We start from the raw sequence: 17,511 nt of genomic DNA, 5'->3' as shown, positions 1-17,511 counted from the left end.
GTCTGTTTCTTTCTTTCTTCTTCTGCTATTTGACATTCTGTACATAAACGTCTAAAGAGCACAGCTTTCGCACAGCTGAAGATCAACAGGTGAAGACGATGGGCTGACACAACCGATCAGAAGCCTCCTGCACACTGTGCAGTCACAAATGCAATCATAATGAGTTTCAGTACGGAGACCTTCATCAGGTTATATCCTGATGATCCTGGTGAAGACAATGGTGTGCCGTGTTTGTGAATGTAAATGCTACATTTAGCTGCCGAAGGAGATTATCATTTACCGTTTAATAATATTCATAATTATCTTTTCATTAGTGTATAATCACCTGATCACACCTAATCACAGCTCATTACATCTACAGAGAGAGCAGGTCTCTTCCACAGAGTCTGGAGAGCGCCATTCACATTTTTAGCAAATTTTGCAGCCATTGCAGGGTCTCCTGCACGCTTGGAAGGGGAGGGGTGAGGTGAGGGGTGTTCAGCTGGTTGCAATCTGCAACCTCACCACTAGGTGCCACTAAATCCTACTCATTGCACTGGTTTGGTCCACTGGAGCACAAACCGATCTGACTCTCGCAGCTGATAACCTAACTCTTATTACTTTGCATCATTTTTCCTTTTCAATGTGAGAGAAGACACTGATCACATATTAGAGGCCAGGTTTGTGGAGAACATACCATCTGACATACAACTCAAGCAGAGAAAGATAAAATGTGGAGACACAGTTGGACAATGTTACCTGATGCAGGGCAGTGAGACCGTCTTCATTGCAGAGGTCTGGACTCACATTGTTCTTCAGCAGGTAGCGCACTGGTGGAGAGAGAGACAGAGAAACACTCGAGTGAATCTGGATGTCTAAAATAACATTTCCTCTTCTAAGCCAAGCCACATTTAGAGGCCTCGCTGTGTAAAACACAAATAAAACAAAATATGATAATTTGCTAATCCTTTTGACATAAACTCAATTGAAAACTGTGCAAACACAATATATTTAATGTTTTACCTCATCAACTTCATTGATTTTTCCTAAATATATGTTTACTCTGAATCTCATGCAGCAACACATTCAAACAAGTTGGTTCAGGAGCAACAATAGACTGGGAAAGATGTGGAATGCTCCAAAAACACCTGTATAGAATATTCCACAGGTAAACAGGTTCATCTGTAACAGGTGAGAGTATCATGACTGGGTATGAAAGGGCTTCCTGGAAAGGCTCGGTCGTTCACAAGCGAGGATGGAACGAGGTTATAAAGGACATTACTGGATGGGATCAGGAACACTTTGTAAAGCTGTTGTTGGGGTTAGACTGTTGTGTATCTTAGAAGTGAAAAACATCCAATTTACTGTTACAAGTTGCTGCTGTTCGGTTCTAATCAATATTTCAGGAAGAATAAGATGTTCTGGCTGCTGCAAACAAACAATAGATGCAGGATAAAAGCATGATGGGATTCCATACGACCCAATTCCTCTTGATTGCTCACACAGCCTGCAGGTGCACCTTAACTTAACCTTTAGTTACCCGGTGACATCACCGACCAATCAATCTGCAATCCATTAATTTTACTGCATTATCGTGATGCATCCCTGAAGGAACTTCAATCTCTCAAATTATCAGCCCTGCCAGGATGTTACCCAACTGACCTTGGAAATATGGATGAGTGACGGGTGAGTGTGAGGAGAGGGTTGCTGATGGAGGATGACGTAATGACACTTTGGATTACACAGTTTGTCTGCCTCATAGTCCGAACAGATAAACCCTCTGCCCCAGACCCTAATTCACAAAATATCATCTATCACAGGCTGCACATTGGACAGCTGCCTGACTGCTAACACTGCTAAACCCGCCGGCCTGAGCAGGAAGCAGCAGCGGCACATAGGGTTCCTCTCCATGTCATTATCTGTTTTTTGCAGTGCTGCCAGCTGCCTTTATTTCAAGAGACAAAAAAAACAAAACAACACAGAGTGAGTGGATAAAGCAGGTTATGACGCTGAATGCTGAAAGAGAGGGAGAGATTTGGGATGTCAATTGTCACATCTGTCTCTCAGACCGACCTCAGAAAAATGGTCACATACACAAGAACTAATCCAGAGGGCTACACAGGGCATCCGGAGGCCCCCCACACACACACACACACACACACATGCACACACTGACTCTGCTGCAGACACATGCAGTACGGACCTGTGCATATCATGTTAGACCTTGCATCTGTATAGAGTGTGTTTATATGAATCTAGGAAATAGCATACTCTGATGAAATGATTTATTGTGCTTCCGTAAATAATGATGGTATATTTGACAAAAACAGAAAGTCTATCAACAGAAAAATAACCGTTTTGATAATCTTTGAGTCATTTCTCAAGCAAACTTGCCAAACATTACCAGGTTCCAGACAATCATTTGTGAGGAATTTCTGCTTTTCTCTGTTTTCATTGTAAATTAAACATGTTCCGACTGTTGGCTGGAGAAGACACCTGAAGACGTCACCTTGGGCTTTCTGTTAGGCCTTTTTCACTGCATTATATAGACAAAATTATTGATCTACTAATAAAGAAAACAATCAGCAGAGTGACTGGAAACATTGGCTTCAGTCCTGCGTTTGCACCTAAGCAGGATGCATTCAGGTACGAAGAAAATACACCTGAAGCATAAACATATCGCGGTTAAGGGTGTATAGCACAAATGAAACGTGAGCCATTGCGCAGTCTGTGCAGACAGCTGGATTCATCGAAACAGAAGCAAATGTGCTCCTTCAGACGTGTGATGGGCGACTGAAAAATGTGGCTGATGTTGGCAGCTGGATGGTGAGGGGACACATTTAGAGAGATTTTAGCGAGTAAATGTAAAAGTGGGAAAATTAGGCCTGTGTATAAAATATATCACTGTGTGCAAGTCAATGCACACTGATAAATACCTATATATATAGATTTGTCTAATACAGTATACATATATATGTGTGTGTGTGTGTGTGTGTGTGTGTGTGTGTGTTTCACTGTCATAGTCCTTACACTGTACGATCCATTTATGCAGCTCATTCTCTCTGCATGCAGCTTTGGGGTGTCTGGCACATACACACACTTTCTAGAGCTCCAAAATAAGTGCCCGCAATATGAACTGCATTTTTATGTGACAGCTAATAAAGACATGGGAGGGCGGTTTGCTCAAGAAGCAGGTCATGACAGCAGGATGAATTTGAATGAAACTTGACTAATAGAAAGGTTGGAACTCATGCAAAGCAGCGACTTTCCTTCAAGTGAGACAGATGTTAGCGCTGTTTGAGTATAATGGCATCTGGTCATTACAGAAACACACTGTGGAATCCACAGTGGCTGTGGGTGTGCTTTTTCTGCAAGAAAAGGAATAATGGAAGTGCAGCCATCTCCAGTCTAACTCTATGACACCGCTTCCTGAACCATGCATCTGCTCGACCTCTAGGCTTCTGATGAGCATGTCAACATCCAACTGTGATATTTGACTTTGGCAGAACATTTTCGGTAACATCGCAACTGTCTACACAGGAGCTCAGCAGCAGTCACACGTCTAACATCAGCTGCCACTACAATCCAAGACCACCAAACCAAAACCAAACAAAATGAGCTGCCACAGAAACTGATGGTCCACCGTTCGCGCGCTCCTGTGAGAGCCAAGTGAGGGGAAAAGGTGAAATATTACAGTGAGTGCTCAGAGAATTGGACCCAAGGTTATAAAGTGCAAGCTCAGTCTGACTGCATCCAGTAAATGTCACACGTCATCTCAGCTTTCCACTGTGGATTTGAAGTGCCTTGTTGTACAAGAATGGTGCACAACATGGATTGTAAAGCAGCACATCTCGGAGGAGCTGCAGCACCAACATAAGCTGCATCGCCTGTGATTTTCTTGTAATTAGGTACAGAGGTATTTTTCTGTACTTCAAAATCTTCTAAATGCCATGTTTAGCTGTCTAAGGAGATTATAATTGAATTTAAATTGGCTTGAAAACTACATTTAAATAAAACTATTAAGGCGGATGCAGCGAGCACAAGATTTCCCCAAAAAAGCTGATTGCATTACTTTTCTTTCCTTTTACCCAGAGGAGGCAAGTGTAAGCTCCAGGCATTTTGTGACTCTCAGTAAGTGGTATATGACTGTATTTCTCTATTATAAGTATATAAAGCCTGAAGCAGCATGCATAAGTTACTACGCTGTGACATACTCCAAGATATGCTATAACAAAGGCAGCTTTTTGAAATGCATGTATGATTTATCTCAGCATCATTTTTAAGAAATCAAAACATTACATGAGACACCAAACACCTAGAAAATACCGCAAAAGACCAAAAGAACAGGAGCTGTCTTTTGTAATGGTGAAAGAATAGAGCCAAAGAACTCCTCTGCCATACTTCAGTGTTACTTGAGAGTCAATACCAAAACTAATGTCTGTATAATAATTTGGACTTAAGAGGTTTAGGTGCTGATATTGGCTGCAATGACAAAGTCAGGTCAGCTTTTTTCATTTGAGAGATGAAAAACCATGAAACAGATGTGATAAATCCAGATGTACTCGATGCAAAAATGCCACTAATTTATCCAATCCGCAGATTTAACCTGAAGTACTTGAGCTTTCCTTTTCTTTCATGTTTCTTCTTTTACTGTCGCAAGTGAATGACTTCACCAGTGAGTCACAGTCACAAGTTCTAATGAGAGGATTTCTGGAGCTTATGAAAGGATTGTTTGTTGATTTCTCAGAGCAGCCATTCACTTCTTTCTTGCCTCCATAGGAAGAGATGTCAGGGTTGAGCTACAGTGGAGCAACACAGCAGCTGGCGGGGATTCAGTGTTCTGTAAAAAGCTGCTTCAACAGTACAAATACTGGCTATAACAGCAGCTTGAACAAAGTCTTTCAATAGTTTTTTGAATTGTTGATCAAATGACATGTGGCTACATGAAGGAATCCATAGACCTCTACTTTATTTATTACAGCATGTCATCAGCCACAAACACATGTGACTAACACGTGTGAACACGCTGCATTTCACATCCAAACACACCATCAGCCCCACGAGAAAGTAAATGCTACATCTGCATTTATACACAGCATGTTTATATCGATCTGGCAAACAACGCATTCTGATTAAATTATTCAACTGTGCTTTCATGAATGAGAGTACAACTAATTAGTCGACAATTATTTTAATAATCGATCAATCATTTGAGTCATTTTTCAAGCAAGACTGCCAAACATGATCCAGTCCAGCTTATCAGTTGTGAGGAATTCTGCTTTTCTCTGTTTTATGTCAGTGTAAATTTATTATCTTTTCTAACTTTTGCCAGACAAAACAAGACATTTAAATTCAACCACACCCTGTTGAAAATATATGTATTTTTAGCAGGACAAAGGGAATCCTCAAAGACATCCATTGATATAGCCTTTTAGACATTTTGATTTTTAGGTTTTGGATTTTTCAACATGCTGACATGGCGTTATTGGGGCTGTAGTAAGAGAGATCCAAGACATTGACAGGACTTGTGTGTCAGACTGAGTGGCAGCTCGTGGTGAGATCGATCCCCCTAAATCTCTTATTTTAAGACCTTGGATGTTGGAATTTTTTAGCCTTTCCAAATCCAGAGATACAAGACCAAAGTGAAAGAAAAGAACTAAACAGTGTGTTTATCTGTGCTAATGTCAAGCAATCGCTAACACGGCCGGCTAACTAGCTTAATGCCTCCAGCAGAAAGGACAAAGACAGTTCAACAAGTGGTTGCAGTATTACTACAGTATTGTACTAACGGTTTTGGGGATCTGGATGAAGTTAAACTTTAAGTCCATCTGACAAATCGCTAATACAAAACCATCCATGAAAGTACAAATAAGCTCCAATCCTGGTCTGTAAACATTCCTGTGAAATAAATACATTTAACTTCTCCGATCAGATAACAGACATCTCATTTCTGTTGCGTGCGGCTTGAACAGATCTATATTTTACCACGAATGAAGACAATCCAGATGTTGGCAGTTTCATGATAAATAATACAGTGGTGTGAAAATAAAAAATTTAGGATGACTGACAGAGTCTGAACACTGAATAAACACTCCCCGACACTGCAACACCCTGCCATCAACAGCTTTTAATACCAAGAAGTGTTAGATGCACACAGCTCTGCGGCTGTAAAGGCAGGTATGTGTGCCTACATCAAAACAAAATTCCACTTGAATGCAGATTTATTGTTTTTAGATTATTTCATTTAACTGGGTGCCACTCGTGTTTGTGTTTTCCTCTGCTGCAAGCACACAGCCATGGCTTCACATGGTTTGAGTCTGGAAAGGTAATCAGAGGAGAACAGCTGTCTAATGGTGTCAGAAGTCGGGCAGCTCTGCCTCCTCCTCAGGTTGGAAATTAGATGTACGTTAACATATATGCTGGAACCCAGAGTGAGATTAACAAAAGCACACGCAGGCAGCACAGGCGCACTCAGCTCGATGTTTGATTGGTTTTTCGGGCCGCATGCGCCAAAATATACACAACGGTGCTAAATTGCCTTCTCTTGGAGGGTGTGCGCTGATGCATTTGTTAGGATGAAATAGGTTTGAGTTATGATGTGTGATGTCTCTGACGCTGAGAGTGATGGGAAGGAGAGTAAGACGGAGAGAAGTGTAAACAGCTTGAGGAGAGAGTGGGAGAGGTGGCTCAATATGACAGTCATGTTGTCACTTAATATTTATGAACGTTTCAGCTGCTTTGTTTCGTTTCTGCTCTCCTTTAATGCATATTTTATGTTGTGCTTTGTTGTTTGGTTTTTACACGTCTGGGTGGAATATTTGGTTTTTGTTTTCAATCTTTGGTCTGTCTGAACCAATTTGTGCAAACAGGGTTCAATAAAGTGCTCAGGAAATAAAAAATACTCCTCCTTTTACTCAATTTACTGTAGTTAAAATGAGATGGTGGTGTGTGAATGTCGATGACGGCCTCCTTCAGCATGTCGAAACCTGCCGCAGAGATGCACACAGCAGTACAAACTAAAGCATCAACACTGAGGCAACTTTCCAATCAAGCTGTCTCTGTTCCTGACTGTTAAAATGGAGAAACCTTGAGCACACATCATCACGACCAGTGAAAAACAACATTTTCTCCAAAATATTAACCACAGACATTTCTGCACACTTTAGATCTGTCAGTAAGTGCAATCGGTTCCATTTCAGTTCAATGTTCGTCTCTTTTTGCCTGTTAGATAATTTGTTTGGTTATAAAATGCAGCACATTGGCTCTTTATTAAACCACTTATTAATGCCTTATTCTGCAAGGCCATTAGCTAAGAGTTTTCCCTCAATAACCTCCAAATTACTGCTTATTGATAGCAAGCAAAAGCAGAAGTTGAATGAGGCATTAATAAGTGCTTTATGACAAATAAAGAGCCACTATGCTCAATACGCATGTTGACAACCAGCTAGTTAATGGTGAATATGAGCACCTTGATGTGAAGCGTTATCGCCTGTGTGACGTTAGGTGTGCTGGTGTGACTGAACTCTCGAACAGCTCAGAGCCAATCCCTCCCTGCTGACAGATCAACGGCTGAAACATTCTGTCTTTGAAAATGGCATACCGAGAGAGCGCACATTGGCATCAAAACAAAAATAACAACAAACACACAACCCTCCCTTTTTAGAAGCATTAACGAATTAACATTCTGTAATTACCTGATAATTTCCCACACATTAACTTACAGGGGGGAGAGACAAAATGACGTCAAAACCTCATAAATGGGACTTTATCTCTGTAATTATGATTACAAACACTGTTAAAATGACAATTAACGGCACGCATCAGCTATGACAGAGGTCAGGCATTAGCGTGTTGATATGTGAGTTCACAAAACAACTAACATCTGTCAGTGTTTACATGTAGATATCTAACTACAACAACAGTGTTTACTACATTAACCATCTCAGCATACTCTAACATGCTGACAGTTGCTAATTAACACAAAATGCAAAGTACAACTGAGGCTGATGACACAATCATCCCCAGAGCCACGACATTAGCACGACTATGATATCTAGAAACAGAAATCTGCATCTGCAGTATGTGCAGACAAGATTTTGGTATCAGAGGCGTTTGCAGTCCCAGTAGCATGGACCAATCACGTTTGAGCAGGCTTTGGTTGCATGAAGGTAAAAGAGTCCATGTAGAGAGCAAAAAAGAGGAAGAACACATTGGCTTTGTTTAGCTTTATCTACTGTTATATGCATGCATCTGGTTAGATTAGCCAAAATGTAGAGTTGTTGTCATATTTGAAAGTCTGTTAATCAGACTGTAAACAATGATGGGCGCACAGAGGAGGACGTTTTACACTGTAAACCATGAAACATTTGGCTGTTGCCTCCACAGGCTAAATCATCAAGACGATAGGTTCCACGATCAGACTGACTTAAACTAAAAAAGATCAACAAACTCTGACATTTGAGAGGCTGGGACAAGATAATATTTGGTTGATACATGACTTCACAAATCATCAAATATCAACTTTGTTGATTATTTCCTGTGGAGTGATCTGACTGATCGTTTTGGGAGCTTGCCCCCTTCTGCAGCAGTATTTACTGTGGTGATTTACTTCGTTCAGAGTCTTTTTTCATGAAGAGGTCGCGTTATTCTGCATCCTGCCTGTCTCATTAGCAGCCTGTAGAGTCACATTTAATGACCAGTGGTGCTGGAAATGTGCAACTTCTTTCCTTTTATACCACCAATGAGCATTTGGCTTTTATGATGAAAGGAAAAGGGATCTTAAAGAATAGATCATACAAAGCCTGGAAGGGGAGAGCAGGCGGGATAAAATGTTGTTATACATCACACAGACAGATAGTATGGCACTGAGACGCATAGAGAGAAGGGGGGAGAAAGTAAAATAGAGATGGAGCTGGAGGCACAAACCCTGAATGTGATTCCTATCTGTCTGTACCTCCACCCTATGGGACCACACACACAAAAATCTTTAAAAAACAATCCATTTCAATCCATTGAGCGGTCGCTGTGGTGATTATCTACCGCCACAAAAGCCAGAAACACAACGCTGCAGAAATGTCATGCATGTCTTCCTGGGCAGGTCCCACAAATTCCCATCAAGGGAGGAGCTGGAGCTGGACGAGATGCTTCCCAAAAGATAAAAGATACATCAACAAACAGCGCAGGAAGAGAAACCCACCCTTCCTTCCTGTTATCTCTGCACGCCTCCACAATACTGCGCGAGTGTGTTGGAGATGGAAACAAATCCCAAGTGAATGAACTTGGACGATACAGGAATGAAGTCACAAGTTTCCTGATCTCCGATTATTGATAAGATGTTACACACAAAGAGTAACGTGTGCTACGAAGTGGAACAGGGGTCATGAATATCATGATTACTCATTTACTGTAAGCTTTCTGTAATTCAAGTCGGCCCTCATTAAAACTGGAAATCCTCTTTACTGTTGTTTTCGTGTAAACAAAGCAAAAGTGACGGTTGAGTGTTTTACAGTTCAGATGGTGATCTGCAGATGAAACCAGTGTCACCAGCAAAGATCTGGGAAGTTATACATTAAAAATATTTGTTACTGATTACTACTAGTAGTGACGGACCCCAAAAACTGGTACTCGGGGCAGCCTTAAAGGATTCATCAACATTATATTTAGTGTTTTCTGGGAAATGACAAACTCTAAAATACCAATAACATGCCAACAAAATGACTTGCCTCTGTCGGTCCACATACTGGCAAATAGGTGACAATCAGAACGAGACGTGTGATTAAAAAAACATTAACGTCTATTTTCATTTAATGGAAACAGAAATGAACTTAATGTTACTCATCAGACACCCAGGACCTTCCTGGATAATGTAACAACCCTGCAGGTTTATGCTTTTTTTTCTAGGTTTTCAATTTGGCTCCAAATATTAAAACGCTAACGAGCTCTGGCTGCCATCACTGGTCAGAGGCAGGAAGCAGCATTAAATTCAAAAGGCTTCATCTTTGCAGTTGTAAGATGCAGATCGTATGAATCATCAGTGTCATCTTTAGGCTCTGTGATTGGATGGTTCTTACAGAAATGCATCCTGGAAGTCGTAGTTAACCTTTCTCTTAACCTTTTTCTGTACACAGACTTATTATAGCTTTGACTTGTACATGGTAAATGGACTGTATTTATATAGTCTGCATTCACACACACACACATCTGAACTATGGTGGCTAGACACAAACCATTCACTCACACACCGATGGTACATGTGATGGTATGTGAGCCTGGTCATTAAAAAAAAAAACAACCTGATGTTGTTGATCAGTTTTCCATTGATGAGTCATGTTGGAGAGTTTCACTGCAGAAGAGCTTCAGCTGTGGGTCATGTAAGGTCGGCTCATGGAAACATGAATGGAGCTTTCATTTCCACCATGCCTGTTATTGTCAAACATTAACCAGGATGCCAGTAATAGGATCATTTCTTATTCTTGAATCGACATCCTGTTAGTTATTGCCGAGGATCCTTTAAATGGAGAGAAAGTTTCTGACAAATAATCCTCACTGCACCTGAAGTGTATATGCATGCAAACCAATATGAGAGCTACATACTGCATCACCTGTGGCAAAGGATCAGTTACCAGTTATCTGTGTAGCATACAATATTTGTCAGTGTGGCTTTATGTTGTTTGTTTATTGACAGTCAAGGGTCCCTGAAAAATGAGAGAACATCAGATTGAATTTGAAATAACTACCTTCAAAGGGCAATCACACCGTATACGAAGAGCTGTCATCAATCATAACAGATCACACTGAGAAACTGAGTCGCTCGTACATGTACAACCTCCCATCTTTGGAGTTTAGGATCTTTCAAAGTTCATTTTCATTTTCATTTTCTTAGGAAATCCCTGGCAGATGATTGATGAGGGCGCCTCCCGTCACAGCACCCTGAATGCACCGACGCTCTGATCTCCAGGATCAGCTGACACAATAAAGACGGTAAATAACACTTGCACGTCTCTTGTCGTGGAAAAGGGACATTCTGTCACAAGCTGAACGTACAATACACTTAATATCACGGTTATCAAGATGCTGACTCATACCGATCCCCCTGGTGGCTCATATCTCTCAGCCAATGATCACTGATATGGGGGAATGGCCAGTGAAGTGAGGATCAAGTAAAGATTGTGATATGAGAGGGGCTGTGGGAGTTCAGACGCAGCAGAGTCCAAATGGAGAATTGATTTTCTTTCGAGAGGATCTCTCTTTGCCATATTGAAGAAGCAAATATTTGTTGTGCAGCAATATCTGCCACGGGTTCCCTTAAATCTCACAGACGAGCTGATACCTGTGAGAAAATGGTTTATGTAATACACCTAAAATGTCACTGTGGTTTATAATCCCCCTGAAACAGCGATATGCAGGCGAGAGGGCAGATTCTAATGCACTGCAGGCAACACGGATATTTCACAGTCTTAAGTGCACCATAAAACATTTTGAGAAAGGTCAGATTAAATACAGAGACAAGGATGATACACATGAGGCTGCGCCCTGTGACTCTGTTCAACTGAAGATCTAACTGAGGTTTGAATTCTCACTTTAATAAGGAGAAAGTGCTTCGAGTCAGGTCAAGCACAGGTAAACTCATGTGGAGTCCTGTAAATGTGTTTTACAGTCGAACACAGAAATCATTCAACAAGTGAGACAGAAAACACACATAAATACCCCACATGTATAAAATAACCTTTCAGACACCCATGCAATGCACACACACACATTAAGTACAGTTTTTAATAACCTCTGTGCTACATCTACTGCAGTATTCGCTGATGGATTACATCAGGCATGCACAAAGACACACACCTCCACACACACACACACACACACCTCCACACACACACACTCTCTCTCTAACCAAAAGCCTAAGAGAAAAGAAATGTTTGAAGAGAAGAAACAGCTGGAGCCGATCTCAAGCCATCAGAGAACAGCACCACAGCGACTAAAAGATGACTTGGTTCATTGTAGCTACATTCAGGAGACACTCAATGCTCGATGATCTGAGGGATCTGATTGGGCTATAGCCAGTGAGCAGGTCGGAAATATATTCAGGACACATACTGTTGATTACAAGCAGTAATACTTTAAATCAGTTCTATGCTGCAATGGCAGCCAGTGAAGTGTTTTCAGTGTGATCTGTTGTCTTTTCCAAGTCCCAGCGAGCACTCTGCCTGCAGCACTCTGCCTGCCTATTGTAAATCCTGCAAAAAGGGCATTACAGTCATCTAATCAGCTGGAGATGGATGCATGGATCTATTATTCACAGTCAGACGGGGACAGGAGGCTCCTAAGTTTGGAAATATGTTTCAAATGGTAGAAAGCTGTCTGGTAGGAAGCAGTGATGTGATGCTGGAGGTAAGACTGGCATCAATGATAGCACCCAGGTCTGACATCTTCACTGCGCTTCAGAGAAACAGTTGATAACATGGACACAGTCTCCTGCCTTTGTACTTTTGGGCCTATTATGAGAGTTTTTCTCTGTTAAGTTGTAGAAAGTTGACCTTAGATATACTGATTTCTTGGCAACAATGTATTTTAATTCTAGTCGTACTTAAAGTGTACGGGGATAAAAAATGGACTGGATATTCACCTTCAGCATAACTAGTGAGTTTCTAACTATTAAAATAAACCTGAATACCGACATGTATATAACGTTTTCTCAAGCTATGCTAAAGAGGATTAACCAAGTCAGAAGAAACATAAATATACTGTAAAATCTGAATTAGGTCTGAAAATAATGACAATAAATATGTAACAGATATGCACACGCATCTCCAGTAGAGATGAGATTAATGATAAAAGATTATTTCACAGAATTCCAGTTTGTGATTACAGTTAAAACGGAGCAGCGTTTTGAAGGCATAGCTACTCTGTTCTTTGAATATTTCTCACTCAGCTTGCAATACTGAAATAACTGATCGAAATATTGCAAGTGTTCATTTCTGTCATCATTAGGTTCTGCCACAATTTCATTCGTTTTTACTAATTTACTGCAAATGGAAAAAGGCCGATGAAGCACTCATATTCATCAGTGTGCATCAGTTCCCACAAATGAGATAGTTTGACTTTAGAGCAATCAAATGGCCCCAAACATATCAACAGCAGGAGGTTTCAGAAAATAACATAATTATGTTCCCAACACTCTTCAGGAAAGGTAGCCTCCTCTGGCTTCCTGTCGGCTGTGCAGAAAGTAGGCCACTTGGCACGTCCATAAATGACATTGGTTTTAGTAGGACGTTAGGAGAGAAGATCATTGATATAATTAGCATTCCACTGTGTGTTATAATTATCATCCACATGATGAGCTATTAAGGGACTTTAATTGTATGTTGCGTTGCTTTAGCAGATGCAGTTCGATAGCGCAGCAGGGAAGGCCACAAACTGTAGATTGGGATGCAGCAGGTGTTCTCTGGGTCACCGTGAGCAAATTAACACTAAAGTCGAATAAACAAAACATACTCCAAAGATCCCAGGTTTTGATTTGGTAAGACAATGTGAACTCTAAAACCCAGACAGCGTTATAGAACTCGTAATAATGTAATTAACACACAAATCCATCAGGTGGCCCGCTGACACCGTGGACACGCTGACACATCACAGGCATTGTTTTGTGGTTTCACAAATGTCAGCTGGCACTATGAAGAAAAAGAGCTCATTTCAAGACACACACTTCACGAGATTAACTCCAAATCCATAAACCCCATCTCAAATAATGGAGCCTTTTCACAGTTTATTTCCATACGACGCTGCCAACAGTGTCTGGGTTCCTTTCAATCTTTGAGGCAGAGCTGTAATATATATTCAAACTAATTAGGTCAAAGATAACACTGAAAGCATCTGTGACAGAATAAGCTGACGTCCCATCTTCTTAATAATAATGAAGAGAGACATTGTGATTGCTTAATCTAAAAGTCACGGCCATGTTTGTTCCTCTGTGACCTTGTACTTAAGTAGAGTGAAACTTTGAGCTAAATGCTAACATCAGCAAGCTAACATGTTCACAGTGACAATGCTAACATACTAACGTTTAGCAGGTATAATGTTAACAATGTGCACTGTTCTGGTTTTAGCAAGTTAGCATTCTTGTTAGCATTTACTAGTTAGCACAAAATACATGATGGAATGCCATTAGCAATTAGCAATTAGCAATTAGCACTCACTTTTTGTGCCAATCCATTGAGTAGATGTTGAGATATTTAACATGTGAAAAGTTTGACCTGCTGGTGAAGTCAGGGGTCATCAAAGTCAATAGGATTCACCCTCTGGGGATCATTTTATTGAGATAATTCAGTCTGGGACAAAGTGGTGGACTGATGGACAGACCAACGGTGCCATTTCTAAAGTTGGCTAAAGATACAAAATATTTAAAAGAAGATCAACATTTTTAGGACTAATTATTGTAGCAGACCTGAGCCATCAGGAACTAATCCAGGCTTCTTAATCAGTCATATCAGTGCAGTCACATCATGTCAGGTACAGTAACAGATGAGCAGAGGCAAAAACATTTCAAAATCATCCATTTTACCAAGCATTTCAATTAATACTCTTCCCCTCTCTAGCAATCTTCAATCTGAAGCCAAGCTGCCCTAAACTATAATAACTTATAATTGAACTCCAATTGCGTTTGCGGTTTGTATCCTATACTACACAGACCTTCACATAATCAGGAAACCATGTGACCAATTTGTAAACCTACATACAAATCAAAAGCAGTGTTCAAGTCATGCTCATGATCTACAGGACAAAACCAGAGAGAGACACAAACATCAGTATTGTTTGTCTCAGTAATACTCTGGATTATGCAGCAGTATGCTTGCTAATAGGCATTAAGATAGCAGGCTTCCACTGATTATGGAGAAAGAGAGGGAGGGATAAGAACTAAGGCAGATTTCCAGGGAATGACTGTGACACAGAGGGAGGTCATCACAAATTAAACAGAGGTCGAACCCAACCAGAAGACGACCTCCACATAGTTTACACTCTTACACATTTCTGTATCTCCACAGGGAGCCTCTTACCAGACCTCCTCATCTCTAGCAGCATGAGCCCACATTAGCTGCTACTAGCATAAGTTATAGCCACACCAAACAGTCTCTGGCCAAACCAACTGAGCTATTGGTGGTTCAGTTGCATTATGGGTAATGTGGGCTCCAGGTTTTGCCAAGGAAGAGGAATACATGCCAAAGTTAGAGAAGTGCGATGCGATGATTTAAAGCTGATGTTAAACGGTCCTCAGATCGAATTCCTTTACTGGCCAATAGATGCTGGACCCAAAAACAAAGTCAGTAATTTCTCAAGAGCTAAATACATCTAATGTGTCTTGGAGGCGATTCTGAAAATTATTGTTCCTTTACGAGTATCTGAGGCTTAAGGACAGGAGTATTTTTGGCCTTGTTGTTGAACTGACAGCTCCTCAGGCTACGACCAGCTGCAGTGGCTTCCATTTGTTCATCCCAGCTCAGGATTTTATGGCTCTAGTAAAAAGTGAGTAGACTTTGGTTATTATTGGTATTTTAAGTCAAATCAGAATCTAGAATCTAATCTGCTTTCTGAGCCTGCATGCTTTTTAATCCTAATTAATTCAATACAATTAGGGTTTATATATATATGTATAAGTCTCAAAAGTAACACACATTTTCACTTTTTCTAATGTCTCAATCAGTTCAAAATATATTTGTTCAGTCAGCTTCATCACATTTCTCAAAAACACACTCAACGGATCAGTTCAGCGTCTTAACGCTGTCCTTTTGGCACTTTCTTACTTCAGGTCAGTTTTCAAGCTTGTCAAAACATTTCAAACTTTGCTGACCATCTTCAGTCCTCAGTTTCTGGAGTGTCCCATATCCAACTGAAAGGTCACTCACTGCCCTTCCAGGGTTTAACATTACCAATTTAAGTGTTAAAGAAACACGCTGCCACTCTTTGGTTTGGTGAGGCCTAATCCACGTTGGATAATCCAGAATCCTATTGCAGGATTTACTGTATGGTGGAGGGCTGTTCACTCAGTATGAGGGGGCAGGTGGTGAGACGCTGGAAGAGGTTACAAGGTGGTTTAGAAGGAGCGGGGGAGCAGCAGGCTGCTGAACAGGCATTCAGGGGATTGGATGAAGCCCGACTCACACGACCACTTAAACGACTTGAGCAGGCCGGCGCTCGAGCAGGTGGTCTTCATCCACAGACGCTGATAAAGATGGAGGAGACGTGTGAGCAGAGCTGCTTCCCTGTCTGCATAATGAAAGGCTTTAAAGTCAGCACTGAGCGTTTGCTGGAGTGATGCACACGACTGTTCCAGTTGTGTCTGTTTTTACAGATCGATCGTTTTTACAGAGCGTCAGACTGTTTTTCACCATGTCAGTTACATTCATGGCAATACAAATAAACCCATGTGCAACAATAAATAATAGTGAAGGCATCTTTTTGACGCTTTCTTCTTCTTGTATACAATTAATTCCTCCAAAACAAGTTCTTTCTTTACTTAAACCTGTGCAGTTTCATAATTTAAAGTATTGTTACAGCCAGTGTTGATATCTGTCCTATAATCACAGCTACTACTTCAGGTCTGATGTTTTGTTGGTACATCAGTGCAGCCCGACCGCGTCACTTCACAGACTTTGCCGCTCTTTAACAACATCAGCTGACTTCCAGCTGTCGTTTTGTGGCCCTCAATAAGAGTAACCTACATCCAATAATTCACATTCCCTCCAGCATATCAGACATCTCTACAACAGCTTACTTTTCATCTTGCCTGTAACAAAGAATCTGCTGTACTTCCATGTTAAACTGACTGATGTGTCGTCTATCTTCCACATGTTTTGCCAATCATTATCTGCAATGTCAGCATTAAGCTCTCTTTCCCATTTCTCTTTTACGTATTTAGCTTAGTGCTTAACATTTAAGTCCAACCCTTGCTGTAATGTGAAAATCACTCTCAGATAATGTTCCTGATATTTGTTCAAAATGTAACGTTCACTTCCATCCGTGACAGTTTCACCTGAGAGCGAGTTAACCCAGCAGCCACAACCACACCTGACAGGCTCCCACATGCCGCCCCATGCAGCAGCAGGAATGATGATGCGCAATTTGTGTCTTTGCAGCTGAGTAGCTCTGGGCCATGGCTGCCTGGACCTCTCCATGTCTGCCTCAGTTACCATGGAAATAGGAGTTAACTTGAGAGTCGCGGCTCTCCCAGGAGATTGACTGATGTGGAAGAGGAGTGGAGAGGGAGAAGATCTCAGTGAGCCTGTTGGCAGGCTACTGTTTAGAGCAGCACGGTTCAGTTAAGACCTCGTCTAAGCCAGCAGTGAATAATAATAATAATTATTATCATTATAGGAGTGTGAGCAGTTTAAAAAGAGGCACCAGAAAAGCTTTTTAACGGCATGAAGAAAATTAGAGCTGTGCTGAAAGTAGAGCACATGATGAAACAGAGAGAGTCAGCGCTGTGCTCGAGTTCAATAAATGACCCTTTGTTGTTGTGTGACAGTTACACAGCCA

General features: G+C 41.1%; 1 protein-coding gene across 2 annotated transcripts in view; it reads right to left on the bottom strand.

Annotated features, from left to right (window-relative positions):
- ppp1r16b (protein phosphatase 1, regulatory subunit 16B) overlaps positions 1–17,511 on the bottom strand; it is a 90,509-nt gene that overhangs the window by 30,890 nt on the left and 42,108 nt on the right. For both annotated transcript variants that reach the window (XM_070959321.1, XM_070959322.1), the window contains one exon: positions 739–809. In XM_070959321.1, the coding sequence (XP_070815422.1) occupies positions 739–809 (71 nt within the window). The remainder of the gene's footprint in view (positions 1–738; positions 810–17,511) is intronic.

The sequence above is a fragment of the Chaetodon trifascialis genome, chromosome 3 (assembly GCF_039877785.1).
Source record: "Chaetodon trifascialis isolate fChaTrf1 chromosome 3, fChaTrf1.hap1, whole genome shotgun sequence".
NCBI lineage: Eukaryota > Metazoa > Chordata > Actinopteri > Chaetodontiformes > Chaetodontidae > Chaetodon > Chaetodon trifascialis.
Note: the sequence above shows the minus strand (reverse complement) of the source record. Positions and strands in the feature narration are given on the sequence as shown.